Here is a 14,541-nt window from a genome sequence, read left to right on the forward strand (position 1 = left end):
TATAAACGCATGTACATGTTATGAATTCTGCAATTAAGCATAATATTTTCTTATAAAAATTCTAATTCATTATTTTAGGTTAATGGGTTACTTTTTTTCTTTGTTCTTGGCTTCGGGGAAAATTATTGGAGACATAATTGACTGTCGACTGTTTGCATATTTTATTCTCATTTTCTAGAAAGATGGTTATTTTATGAAAACAAACATCCCTCAAAGCTTAATTTCATTCCTCTTGTGGCAGATCGCTTACAACGCTGGGGTTGGTTATATCGTCACTCGCTGACCAGGCTGCTGGAAAAGGCAAAAACAAATTTGTGCCTTACCGAGATTCGGTCCTCACTTGGCTTCTTAAGGTAATTTGTGGACCTGGGATTCCTTTTTATCGAAACCTTGCTGTTCCCGATGTGAAAGAAGTGTGCAGAGCTACCGAAGCACACACATTGCTGCCGTCCTAATTCTCCCTAATGCACAAAGAACACAGTTTTGTAGGGAGTATGGGGATGGCTAAGCAGGTAAGATCGTTTGCTTGAGTACGTATGAGTACCTGAGTTCAGATCCCCAGCGCCCATGTGAAAAGTTGAGTGTGGAGATGGGTGGAGCCTGTTGACCAACCAGCCTAGCTTAAACAGCTGGCTTCCAGTTCAGTGAGAGGACAAGTAAGAGTGACAGAGAAAGACATCTGACATCTTCCTCTTTCCTCTTCGTGTACCTGCCCATGCACACGCACTTGTACACTCATGTGCCATACAACATCATACATATACAAATTAACTCTACTTAATATTTTTATTCTGTCACAATGTCCTTTGTCAGATACTATTTATTGATACAAATATAGACAGACCACGTTTCTCTTTTTATAAAATTATGTGCAATGTATTAACACATCTTCACCTTGCATTCTTTTTTCCACAAACAACCAAGTCACATGTGGATATTTCCTCTCTTGTCACGTCTGTCATGAAGTGGGCTTCAACAAGGTGCCATCTGAAATTCTTTACAGGACAATTTAGGAGGGAACAGCCAGACCTCTATGATCGCCACCATCAGCCCAGCCGCAGACAACTACGAGGAGACACTGTCCACACTGAGATATGCAGATCGAGCCAAGAGGATCGTGAACCACGCTGTAGTGAACGAGGACCCCAATGCCAAAGTCATCCGAGAGCTGCGTGAGGAGGTGGAGAAGCTGAAAGAGCAGCTCTCGCAGGCTGAGGTAACATCAGTCTGCCGTGCCCTGTTCCTGAAGTCCCTTGACTTGGGTGTCTGACGGGTGAGGACACGCCGGCTTACAGCCCTAGGTTATATGTGTGACTCAACCTTTCAGTGTGTGCTGGCGTCTGCTCCGGGGTAAGGAGCATTGTGAAGAACGTGACTAATACGGACTCATGCCCTAGCAGTTGGCTGACAAGGAGGGAAGTGAGGTCATTCTTGTCACTACCTAATTGTTTGCTTCGGTCTGTCACTTGGCCCTTGAACTTCCAATGGGACATCCTAAGAACAGTGTGTGTGTTTTTAATGAACACTGTAGACAGTTTCCATGGGGCTTTTGTAGATGCTGGGTATCCTTTCCTCGTTCTTGGAGATCGGGTCTTGTTGATGGACGGGTTCCTAATTGATTACTGCAGCTACAGGATATTTAGGGATGACATTATTGATTTCTGTCTTGCTGACAAACAAATCTACTTAATCTATTTCCTACTTTGATATTTCAGAGATAAACTTTAGCATTTTTTTTCAGTCTTTAAATCAAACACCCATTAGCTATTATTGCTTTTTCTTTAAAGAGGAACAACCATGTCCTCTTCCATTTACTTTGATTAGTGGAATTCCAAGGCCCACACTGACAGTGCATGACTTAATTGCTTTGGAAAGACTATTAATACTTGCCGAGGAAGAACATAAGGATGCTGAGATGTCGCCCATAACTATATAGAACATGCCTACAGATGCATACCGAATGTGCAGGGTCTTGTGTTCAAACTCCAATGCCCTAAACAAGAATACCATTATATATGTATATATGTACTGTACATAATGCTAGAAAGATTGTGAAAGCTGATGTCTCTGATTTCATTTTTAAAGGCCATGAAGGCCCCTGAGCTGAAGGAGAAGCTTGAAGAGTCTGAAAAGCTGATAAAGGAGCTAACAGTGACATGGGAAGAGAAGCTGAGGAAGACGGAAGAGATCGCACAGGTGGGCTGATGAGTTATCCTGAGACACCAAGGTCTCCTTCCACCTGGTGTCCTGGGTGGACACCTCCCTCCTCCAGAACCCTCCCGGGCCTTATTCTCTCTGCTGAGCTCATTGGAAAGCAAGCTTTGAGTCTCTCTCCAGTCTGCATATGGTCCCATGCTGCTGGAATACTCCATTGAATAACCAAGGCTTGGGGGTGGGGGGTGGTCTTTCCCACTTTCTGTTTCTCATAGGAACAAAGGTCCACACTGGGTTTCAGTGGGGGTTTTTTCAGATCACTTGGCAAAGTATGGTATTGAAAGCTCTGATTGTCAGGAAGTTTTTTTTTTGTTTTGTTTTGTTTTTTCTTTTATTATTTTTATTACGTACACAGTGTTCTGCCTGCATGTTTGGTGAATGCCAGAAGAGGGCACCATATCTCATTATAGATGATTGTGAGCCACCATGTGGTTGCTGAGAGTTGAACTCAGGACCTCTGGAAGAGCAGTTAGTGCTCTTAACCTCTGAGCCATCTCTCTAGCACCAGGAAGTTTTAAGACATACAAGACAATAGTTTTCTACCATTTGATTCCTTATTAGAAGATTCTGTATGAGCGATTAGTGAAATGGACTATGCGACCGGGGTAATACAGCAGGGGTGTGTGTTCGGGATTCTTCCACGGTGCATTTCATGAGCACTTGACTTCTGTTGACACTGTCACAAGCTACCACTTGTCTTCTCTCACAAGAATATAAGCTTTCATGAGAGGAGGACTTTTGTTTTATTAGCTGTTATGTTCCCAGCCGCAGATCAGTACCCACCACATTCCAGACTATTACATAAGTCTTACGTGGACAGGTGGACTCAAGGCCCATCATTACACGGTCTCTACCTGTTCTTCCAACTCCATCTCCTATGGCTTTCCCCATTTGCTTGGAGTTCTTGTCTCCTGAAATCATCCTCTGTGCCCAGAATCTGACTGTGCTTTCCTGTGACCACTACTCAAACAACTGATCTTGCTTCTTGCTATGGAACTTCATCTAATGCTCCAAGAATTATCTCACACATATTCTGAGCCCATCCTGTTCTCTAAACTTTTCCATCATGATGCCTCTCCTCAGAAACCACGCAGCACTTCATAGCCCTCCACGGCGCACTGCTATTCTTTTGCATTCTAGTTATGTGGGCTTGTCCCCTTCTCCAGATTTTTAGTTCGAGAGTTGACACTGTGTGTGATTCACCCTTGGTGCCCTGTGACACTGTCGTGTCCTATACTATAGGCACTTAGCGAACTTAGTTAAGCTGAGTAGAATGTGTCATCCCTTGGCATTGTCCCCAGAAACAGTGACTTATTCTTTCCATGGATACATCTTGTGAATAGAACAACAAATGGTCTCTGCTTTTGTCTGTTTCTGTGACCAGGAGAGACAGCGGCAGCTGGAGAGCATGGGGATCTCCCTGGAGACCTCCGGGATCAAGGTGGGGGATGACAAGTGCTACCTCGTCAACCTGAACGCAGACCCTGCCCTCAACGAGCTTCTGGTTTACTATTTAAAGGTGAGAAGGTGTGTGTCTGAGCAGCAGACCACTGTGATCCTGCAGCCTCCCCACAGAACCTGGATGCCTGGTTTCATGAGTTTTCTTTCTGTATCCAACTTTTCCCTGGGTAGAAGTAAGACCATGGATGGTGCAGTCCCTCACCCCTGATGACAAGAAACAACTTTTGTTTCACCTGATGCCCTTGAGTACAGGCTGCAAAGAGACATAAATGGACAGCTTGGGGTACACCTGTTGTACCCCAAGTGTAAGGTGGCAGAGTTCCGAGGTGTCAGGGATCCAAAAGGCCATGGAGATTCTTTGTTTTAACTCTAAGGAGGTCTCAATCCCACACAAGCCTAGAGAGACTCTAGGCTGGATTCAAGAGCAAAGCTCTTCCAAGTCTGTCTCAGTTCTGACTCCATTATCAGGAAAGGACCTTTGCGCTATGCTTCTTCACATATGGCCTTGTAGCATTGGCACTGTGGCCTCGGTGTGCACTGCTCATGCTGGAGACATCTCTGCAGTGGGTTTCCAAACTTCCTGGCGTTAGATCCCGTGTACATTCTTTAAGAGTATCAAAGACTCCAGTACACTTTTGTGTGCCTAGGTTGCAGCCATCTGTATGTAGGGCATTAAGACTGGGGTGCTATAACAGGAACACACAGCTGTCAGCTCTCAGAGTTCCTCGCCACTGACCAGGCACCTGCAAAGGCCCTGCCATTCATGCATGATAAAATGAGAAAGCAGGGAGAAATAACGTTTGGTGTTTTTCCTAAGTACTTCTGACCTCATGGGTCTCCTGAAATGCCAGATGTCAAGGGTTCTTTGGCTACATAGGTAGAACTAACTACTGGGCAATTTTATTAAGCAAGAAATGGGACATCAGAGCCAGGTGTGGTAGCCCATACTTATAATCTCAATATTTGGGAAGTATATGCCAGAAGGATTGGGGGTTCACATGATACTCCACTACTTAGCAAGTTCAAGGCCACCCTAAGCTATGTGGGACCCTATCCCAAAGGGGAGAGAGGCGGGGGGGAGAGATATTTGAAATAGGACACTTGATTTCATTGGTAGAGGATGCCCCAACTGACAATGGGAAATCAATTGACCATCAAACTATGTTTAATTAGATCATACACAGAGAGAGTTTGTATATTATGGTAGTTTATTTATATGCCAAAAGAGGGCATTGGATCCCATTATAGATGGTTGTGAGCTACCATGTGGTTGTTGGGAATTGAACTCAGAACCTCTGGAAGAGCAGCCAGTGCTCTTAGCAGCTGAACCATCTCTCCAGCCCCCTGGTATAGTAGTTGAATATTGAAATAATGGTCAAGGATTGGGTACCTGGAGTCTTTTTACATTTATTTGATTTGTTTTTATTTATGTGTGTGCCTGCTTATCTGCATGTGTATAACATGCCTGCAGTGCCCACAAAGGCCAGAAGAGGATATCAGATCCCCTGGAACTGGAGTTACAGGCAGTGGTAAGCCACCATATGGATTCTGGGAACCCAACCCACATCTTCAAGAATGGCAAGTGCTTTTACTGCTGAGCCGTCTCTCCAGCCCTGGACCTGGGTACTTTAAGGCAGCTTACATATACTGTATATTGTAGCAGGCAAACCTGCCAGTGTGCAGGAATTACCCTCTTTGGAAGGCTAAATAAGCACCTCGTTAAGGATTTGGATCCCTGGGAAGATATAATATGCAATGGAGAATAAACTAGAATTGAAGCAGGGAGCCTCAGTCTCCTAAGATCTTTTTCCTTCCTTTTGCAGAGGTAAAAACATGGTACAGCTAGCCCTTGATCTACTGAGATTCCATGAGCCAACTTAGGATCTGTTATTTAGGGAGAGGGACTTGTTTCTGAGCTGGGGGCCTGTAAACTCGGGGTCCTGTGTGTGGTAGGCAAGCACTATGCTACAGAGCTGTGTCCCCAACCACAGCCATCTTAATTTGAAAGACCAAGTGTTACATTTCCCCATTGCATACAGAAGTAATGCCATAGTGATTAAATACTTTGTAGAGCAATGTAGAAAGCTGCTCTGTGAATGAGAAGGGATGTGCAGTAATTGAGTCTCCAAAGAGTTTCTAAGACTCAAGATACTTAAAACTACATGAGTCTGTACATCATATAACCACAGCCTTCACCACTCTATGGAATGTTCATGTTAGAAATGTTTGTGTGTGTGTGTGTGTGTGCGCGCGCGCGCGCGCGCGCGCGCGCGCGCGCACTCACCTGTTGTGTTTGTATACACACATACACATAGAGGTCCAAGATTGATGTCACATCTTCACCGATCACTTTCCACCTTAGTTTTTGGAATGGGGTCTTTCACTGAACCTGAAGCCTGCTGATCAGCTCTACGGACTGGCTACAAAGCCCCAGGGAATCCCATCTCTGCCTTCTCAACATTGGGACTGTAGACAAAACCACCATGTCTGGCTTTTTGTATAGGTAGTTACTGGGCTATGTTGAACTGAGCCGTGTCCCCAACCCTGAGGTGGGAGGGAGAGATGCTAAGATAAAGCTTTCCATGAGACTGCTTGTTAGTAGTTCTGAAATGTAGCCCTCTTAAAAAGAATCCAGTCAAGTAGGTTGAATAAATAATATTGTCTTAGTTTTATAAAGAGAGAGAGAGAAAGGGAGAGAGAGGAGTGAGAAAGGAGGAGAGGAAGAGAAACTAAGGCTCAGGATGAAATGGCATGCCGGTACCCACGTAAACAGTAAATATTCAATCCAGAATTAGAACTCAATGTCTGCTAATGCTAAGTCCAATTTTCTTATGTTTTAAAATAATACCTAATCATTGTTGATACGGAGCAGGTTTTGGTAGAGTTTAAACATTTTTTTTTTCTTTTTCTTTCTTTGGTTTTTTTGAGACAGGGTTTCTCTGTGTAGCTATGGCTGTTCTGGAACTCACTCTGTAGACCAGGCCAGCCTTTAACTAAAAGATCAACCTGCCTCTGCCTCCCAAGTGCTGGGATTAAAGGTGTGTGCCAACCACCACCTGAATTGAAACATTTTTTAAATTTTTCAAGGTAAACTTTGGCTTAAGAAAATTATCACTGTATCCATCCATTCATCCATCCATCTATCCATCCATCCATCCATCCATCCTTCCATCCATCCATCCTTCCATCCATCCATCCATCTATCCATCTACCTACCTTCCTGCCTACCTACTTACCCACCTTCCTACCTACCTACCTACCTATCTATGTAGAGGGCATGAACACAACATGTGAATGGAGGTCAGAAGACTATTCTCCTTCCACCGTGTATGTCTTGGAGATTGAACTCAGGTCAGCAGGCTTGGTGATGAATGCCTTTGTCCACTGAGCCATCACGCTGGCCAATGTTTGCCTTCTGATGCTTCAGATCTCCTGTGGGATTCATTTCATAGGGTCCTGTGTGCACTGCTGATTTATTCTGGTTGCTTGTGACCATTTCTGGTTGAGTTACTTGTGAACTTGGTTTCCTCTCTTCAATTCTGTGTTCTAGGATCATACCCGGGTGGGTGCAGATACCTCTCAGGACATCCAGCTCTTTGGAATAGGGATTCAGCCCGAGCACTGTGAGATCGACATTGCCGCAGATGGAGACATCACTCTCACGCCAAAAGACAACGCAAGGTAGGAGACATCCGTGGAGGCCTCTCCCATGTTTTCAGAAGTATGCCGGCCCTTTCCCTTGGCTCGCTTCAGTTACATTAAAGTTAAGGATACGCTGGGTATCCTAGAGGGTTTACTTTCTGATTACAGAGGGTGTATTAGTTACCGTTCTCAATACCTTAACCAAAAATACTTGGGCGGAGGGGTTTACTTTGGCTCACAATGTGAAAGGGTACAGTCCATGTGGCTAGGACGTCATGGTGGCAGGCATGGCTCTTGAGAGTGACAGTGAGAGCGTGAAGCAGCTGGCACCATCACATCTGACATCAGGAAGCAGAGAGAAACACACCTATCCAGACACAGGGTAGCTTTATCTCCTAAGATCCACCCCCAGTGACCTACTTCCTCTAGTGAGGCTCCGCCTCCCAAATTCCACAACTTTTGAATACAGTACCACCACTGGGGACCACCTGTTCTAGAACAGGAGCCTGTGGGGTCATAGCATGTTCAAATCATAGCCGTATAATAACTTTGAGGAGTAATAGCGTCTCATTTAGAGTTTCCTATTGCTGTGAAGAGACCCCAGGACCACAGCAACTCTTACAAAGAAAATGTTTAATTGGGGTGGCTTGCTTACAGTTTCAGAGGTTCAGTCCATTATGGTCATGACAGGGAGCATAGCGGCATGCAGGCAGATATAGTGGTGGAGCTGAGAGTACTATATCTTGCAGGCAACAGGAAGTCAACTGAATATCACACTGAGGGAAGCTTGAGCATAAGAGACCTCACAGCCCGCCCCCACAGTGACACACTTCCTCCAACAGGCCACACCTCCTAATAGTGCACTCTCTTTGGGGGGCATTTTCTTTCAGACCACCACATTCCACTTCCTGGCCCCCAAAGGCTTATAGTCATATCATAAGGCAAAAAATGCATTCAGTCCAACCTCAAAAGTCCCCATAGTCTATCACAATCTCAAACTTATTTCAAAGTCCAAAGTCTCTTCTGAGATTCATACAATCTTTTAACTGTAATCCCCTATAAAATCAAAATCAAAAAACAGATCACATACTTCCAACATATAATGGCACAGGATATACATTACCATTCCAAAACATAGGGAGGGAGTGTAATGAGGAAATACTGGACCAAAGCAAGACAGAAAACCAGCTGGGTCAACTCCAAACTCTGCATCTCTATGTCTGATGTCAAAATGCTCTTCAGATCTCCAGCTCCTTTCAGCTGTGTTGACTGCAACATACTTCTCTTTCTTGGGCTGGTTCCACTCCCTGTTAGCGTCTCTCCTGGGCAGGTATCCCACAGCTCTGGCGTCACCAACATCTTGGGGTCTCCAAGGCAATCCAGACTTTGCCTTTACAGCTTTAGGCAATGGCCTCCCTGGGCTCCATTCAGGGATAACCCTGACACATGCCTGGCCTCGGTGGCTTTCCTTAGTCACAGAGGTAAATTTCATATCCCCTTTCTTCTCTCCTTAACTCTAAAGCCCAAACTACATGGCCAAAACTGCCAAGTTCTGCTGCTTCCTGGGGCTGGAACATGTCCCCTCCTTCAATTACATCTTCACCAGTTTTCTGTTCTTGATAGTTTCCTTCACCACCTAAGCTTGACTGTCTTTGAACTTGCTCTGTAGACCAAGCTGGCCTCAGACTCAGAGATCCTACAGCCTGCCTCTGTCTGCATAGTGCTGGGATTAAAGGTGTGCACACCCCGCTCTAAGCTTTTCCTTAATTCCTTTTCACAAGTTGGAAACTTAGCTGGGTGGGATCTTGCCCTGAGGTCTCCACTCCCTTTATTCCATTTCTTAATCTGTTTATCTCCTTGAACACAGGACTTAGCTCTATTCCACTTCCTGGTGCTCCTTTACTCCTCAAATTTTACATTTTTTAGTTTACCCTGCTTAGCTTGCTTCTTTTCATTATAAATCTGTATAAGAGTAACAAGAAATAACCACACAACAGAGTCAAAACTAGGCTGTTTTGAGATTTCCTCTGCCAATAGAATCAACCCCAAACTCTTCACTTTAGCCTCAGGCAGACTCTTTGGACAAGGGCAAAAGCAGCCACTTTCTTCACCAAAATATCACAAAAAGGGTCGCTAGGCAACATACTCAAATTCTCCTCTGAAACTCTTGAGCCAGGCCCCCACAGTTCAAATCACTCTTAGCACCACTGTCTTCCATGCTCCTACTGGTATGGCCCATTAAGCAGAGCTTAAAGCATTCCACTGCTTTCCTAACCCACACTCCCAAAGTCCATATTCCTCCAAACAAAAGCATGGTCAGGCCTATCATAGCAATACCCCAGTTCCTGGTACCAATTTCTGACTTAGAGTTTCCATTGCTGTGAAGAGACACCATGACCATGGCAACTCTTATAAAGGAAAATTTAATTGGATGGCTTTACAGTTCAGAGGTGCCGTCCATTATCATCATGTTTGTTTGTTTTTGCTATTTGCTGTAATAGCAAAACGTTAGTAGCCAGGGTTAGACCATGCCACTGAAGGATATATGTTTTCATGTATGAATTTCAAAACTTCAGGCTTCAGAGTTCTATCAAGCCCAGGACTTCACTAATGAGAGCTTGTATGAGAAAGTAACTAAAGGTAAAAAATAATACCCATCCTCTTTTCTCATCAGATTTCCCTGACAATCCTTTAGGGAATTTATTTTTAACTACCTACCTTCCTCCACCCATATTTGTTTCTAACTTACCAGCAAACTTTTTTTTTTTTTTCAGTTTTTCAAGACAGGGTTTCTCTGTTTAGTTTTGGTGCCTGCCCTGGATCTCACTCTGTAAACCAGGCTGGCCTTGAACTCACAGAGATCCACCTGGCTCTGCCTTCCAAGTGCTGGGATTAAAGGCACACACCACCACTGCCCAGCTTACCAGCAAATATTGTTAATGAGCTATTGAATATGTGTATTTTTGGTTTTGCAATGCTTTAATCTCTGTACGTGGGGCGGGGGGAGGTATGGAGTGGAGATCAGAGCACAACCACAGGCCTCATCTTCACCTCCACCTTGTTTGAGGTAGAGTCTCTTGTTCAGTGCTGTGTACACCAGGCTAGCCAGCCTGGGAGCATCCAGGGATCCTGTCTCTCTTTCCTTGTCTCCATAGGAACGATAAGATTACAGATGGATGGCTACCCCCAGCTTTACATGGTTCTGGGAATCACTAGCTTTGCTCAGTGAGCCGTCTCCCAGCTGCAGTCTGTAAATGTCGACAAACCACCTGGAGTGATGTTTTGTAGCTCTGTCAGAAGCTCACAGAGCTGGGCATCACTCTTAGTTTGCAACCCATCCTGGCTCATGGCCGAGAGTGTGAACACTCCTTCAAATGTTCCCCGAAACGCATCCACTAGGAGAAAGTTCCCTGTCCCTTTGAGTCTTGGGACTGCTGTCTTCCCTCCACCTGGCATCTCCCTTTGTGTCCCTCAGGTCCTGTGTAAATGGCACCCTGGTCTGCAGCACTACCCAGCTATGGCATGGCGACAGAATCTTATGGGGAAATAACCACTTTTTTAGGTAACAGCTTCATGTTCTCTAGTATTGCCATTGACCTTTTTTTTCTGTTGTCTAAGTATAAATCAAGCTGATTTTTATCTAATGATGACACCCCCCCACAGAATTAATTTACCTAAGAGGAAACGGCGGGATTGGTTAAAAGACTTTGAAAAAGAAGCGGGTCCCGCAGAGCATGACCTGGATGCTGCGAGCGAGGCTTCCTCGGAACCAGACTATAACTATGAGTTTGCGCAGATGGAGGTCATCATGAAAACCCTGAACAGCAATGGTAAGATGGGAGCTGCAGCGAGCTCCAGCAGCGGCAGCTCTTACCCATGTCCTTCCACGAGGGACGCGGACCTAGACGCAGAGTCTTCCTAAAGTTTAGACACATACAGCCAACATTTTCTCACAGAGGCCATCAGCAAGGAGCAGCATCAAGACAGCATAGAGAACTCGGGCAGAACCAGAGAGCACGCAGATGGCCCCCTTTGGGGACCTCTTGTTCCCAAGCCAAAAGCGATAGCATTTCCACGGTCTCAGAGTATTTACAGAATGGGTTTGACAACCCTTTTTTTTTTAAATCAAATTTTCCATCATTGACATTGTCATTTCTGGAAAAGTGAAGAAGTCCCTAAGAAAATATGGATCCAGAAATTTTGAATAAAACCTAATAGATATAGAAGGTAATATTTACTATAAATTTAGTTGGAAATTACACTTCCAAAAAGACTTACTTAACAGATAGGTAAAAATAATGATTTGATAAAAATAATGCTTAAAGTGAAATGTTCTCCAGACTCTTACACACACACACACACACACACACACACACACACACACACACACACACACACACACTTCTGTGTCAGGCTTACTCTCACCAGCGTTACTTTTACTTGTGGAGAACAGTGCCCCCTCCCTCCACAAGTTCCCCTGAGTGGCGCTTCCCTCCGAGGCACACACACACATGCCCTGCTGTGGTGCAGAGGAACTGGTGGCCTTGGTGTCCTCAGAGTTCCATCTCCTGCTAGGTGGCTTCCCGACTGTAAGCCTGTCTGCCTGGTGGTCCTCCCCGTGGTGGTCTTACTTGAAGATCCTCTTCCCCCTCCTGTGGTTTCAGACGAAGCTGGTCCACCAACACTGGGACAGAGGTTCTTAACTGTTGCCTTGGCATGTGGGAGCCTGGCTGGCTTTCAGCGGGGCCGCTGAGGGACGTGGCGTGCTTCGAGCTTTGGCAGAGTCTAACAGGCGGTATTGGGATGAAGCAAAGGTTTTCAGCCTGACCAGGGGGCCTCTTGATCATGACTGAGGACACCCTAAGCGTATTCCAGCTCTGTTACCTTGCAGGTGTCCTTTCCCCTACACACCCAGCTACATAGGAACGTGTCCTCGGTGTCACTGGTACTGTTACTGATGGCTTCATTACTGCAGGGAATGCCCCAGTTCAGGGCAGTGGCACTTCCAGATGTAGCTTCCTCTACCTCAGTGGTCACCCAGAATCTCTGGAGTACGTACTGATCTAAGCCCAGCTCCTTTGGATGTAAATGTAAAAGAGACGCTGCTGTGCACGCTTGAGGACCCGCGTCCAGGTCCATAGAACCCGTATAAAAACTGGCTGAGCATGGCAGCCCACCTGTCACCCAGTATGTGGGAGGTGGAATCAGGACCCCTGAAACAAACTGTCCAACTAGACTAGCTGACTTGGTGGGCTCTCGGTCCGAGTGAGAAACCCTGCTCTAAATATGAAGAAGTAGAAAGCCATACAGGAAGATATTTGAGGTCAGCCTTAGGCCTCCACATGCATATACACATGTGTACCCCCACACAGGTCTGAACATTCAAACACACGTACACATTCATACATATACAGAAAAAAATTTTTTTAGGTAAAAGAAAATCTAGCTATGAACAATGATGTCTTTTTCCCCCTAAAGATGAACTTCCCTTCCAATCCTAGTGTGAGTCATGTCTAATGCTCTTTCTAATGCCCTCTCCCAGCATCCCTGTCCCGTCCCCTCTTCCAGCACCCCTGCCCTGTCTGCTCCCCCAATATCCCTGTCCTGTTCTCTCCCAGGACCTCTGTACAGTCTGCTCCCTCAGCACCCTTGTCCTGTCCTCTCCCCCAGCACCCTGGACCTGTCCTCTCCCCCAGCACCCTGGACCTGTCCTCTCCCCCAGCACCCTGGACCTGTCCTCTCCCCCAGCACCCTGGACCTGTCCTCTCCCCCAGCACCCCTGCCCTGTCTGCACCATGCTTGGGGTAGCAGGTTAGTCTGGTCTCATTTCATGTCGCCTATCAAGAAAAGAGTAAACTAAGAGGCGGTGCTAAGGCCGGGCGGTGGTGGTGCACACCTTTAATCCCAGCACTCAGGAGGCAGAGGCAGGCGGATCTCTGTGAGTTCGAGACCAGCCTGGGCTATCAAGTGAGATCCAGAAAAGGCGCAAAGCTACACAGAGAAACCCTGTCTCGAAAAACCAAAAAAAAAAAAAAAAAAAAAAAAAAGAGGCGGTGCTAAGCCCCCAACAGTGTGCTCCTTTCTCTTTCTCCTGAAGAAAAAAAACTTTACTCTTTTGTATCCTGGCCTTAGACACCAGACACACTGACTTCTGAAACGGTTCACTTGAGAAGAGGAAAGTGAAGTGGTAGACTAGCTCAGTGGTAGGTGATTGCATGCATTAGGCCCTGGCTTCCATTCTCAGGACTGGAGTGCGGCGGGAAGAAGCAGGGGTGGGAAGGATTGAGGTGGCAGGCTCCTGTCATAGGCCCGGTGACCCTTGGCTTGTGTCCTGGGCCATATCAGGGACAGGTTACCTTGCTAACTAGGATCCATTTTATTTTATTCATTTTTAATAAAAATGAGAGATACTTTATTCTGGAGCCATTTTGAGCAACTATGATCCAGGGACACGTATTTAGGTTACCCTAAGTTCCATGTTCCAACATGGAAACAGTTTTGTGACGCTTTAGCATTTTACAGAACAGAGAAAGTCATAAATCAAGGCAAGTTTAAAACACGTTGGTGGATACACCAGAGAGGCAGGTACAGCAAGATGTTCACAGGGTATTCATTCAGACGCAGAGGCTGGCAAGAAATGGCTGTTCCAGAAGGCTAGAACTCACCCAAGACCAGCAGCATTCCAATTTCCACAGTACTGAAATTCTAATCAGCCAGTCTCTGCAGACACAGCTTCTTTCCAGGCATTCTTTCACAGCACCCCCTGCTGGTCAAGTACCGCATTGCGTGCATGTGGGAGCACATATGTATTAAATACTATAATGTCCTTTGTAGCTAGAAATCTCTTTCCTAGGATCTGATATAAATGAGACTGAGTAGTGGGCAGGATAGCAGTCTTCAGGAGAGAGGAAAAGTCATTAAGAAAGAAATTTCTGGATCATTTAAAAAACTATTAGCCATATTAGAATCTCTTTTAAAAGAGGCTGTATAGTGTAGCAAAGGCATCACACTGATTAACAGGCGAGAGAAATATTATCAAAGATTTCCCAGGCTGGGGAGATAAATCACTCAGTAGTTTCATTATAAAGACCTGAATTCAGTCTCTAGCACCCACATTAAACAAACAAGCAAAAACAACACACTAAAAGCTAAGGCTTGATGGATGGACTTCCATTCTGGACTAACTGGTGAGCCTCAGACTAGTGAGAAACCCTGTTTCAAAAC

At 45.5% G+C, this 14,541-nt stretch overlaps 1 protein-coding gene across 6 annotated transcripts in view; it reads left to right on the forward strand.

Annotated features, from left to right (window-relative positions):
- Window positions 1-14,541, forward strand: part of Kif13a (kinesin family member 13A) — a 185,093-nt gene that overhangs the window by 122,078 nt on the left and 48,474 nt on the right. For all 6 annotated transcript variants that reach the window (XM_028867682.2, XM_037205761.1, XM_037205763.1 and 3 more), the window contains 7 exons: window positions 242-353; window positions 1,004-1,216; window positions 2,086-2,196; window positions 3,599-3,733; window positions 7,226-7,356; window positions 10,793-10,879; window positions 10,981-11,147. In XM_028867682.2, coding sequence (XP_028723515.2) covers window positions 242-353; window positions 1,004-1,216; window positions 2,086-2,196; window positions 3,599-3,733; window positions 7,226-7,356; window positions 10,793-10,879; window positions 10,981-11,147 — 956 coding nt within the window. The remainder of the gene's footprint in view (window positions 1-241; window positions 354-1,003; window positions 1,217-2,085; window positions 2,197-3,598; window positions 3,734-7,225; window positions 7,357-10,792; window positions 10,880-10,980; window positions 11,148-14,541) is intronic.

This window comes from Peromyscus leucopus, chromosome 5 (genome assembly GCF_004664715.2).
Source record: "Peromyscus leucopus breed LL Stock chromosome 5, UCI_PerLeu_2.1, whole genome shotgun sequence".
In the NCBI taxonomy this organism is placed as follows: domain Eukaryota; kingdom Metazoa; phylum Chordata; class Mammalia; order Rodentia; family Cricetidae; genus Peromyscus; species Peromyscus leucopus.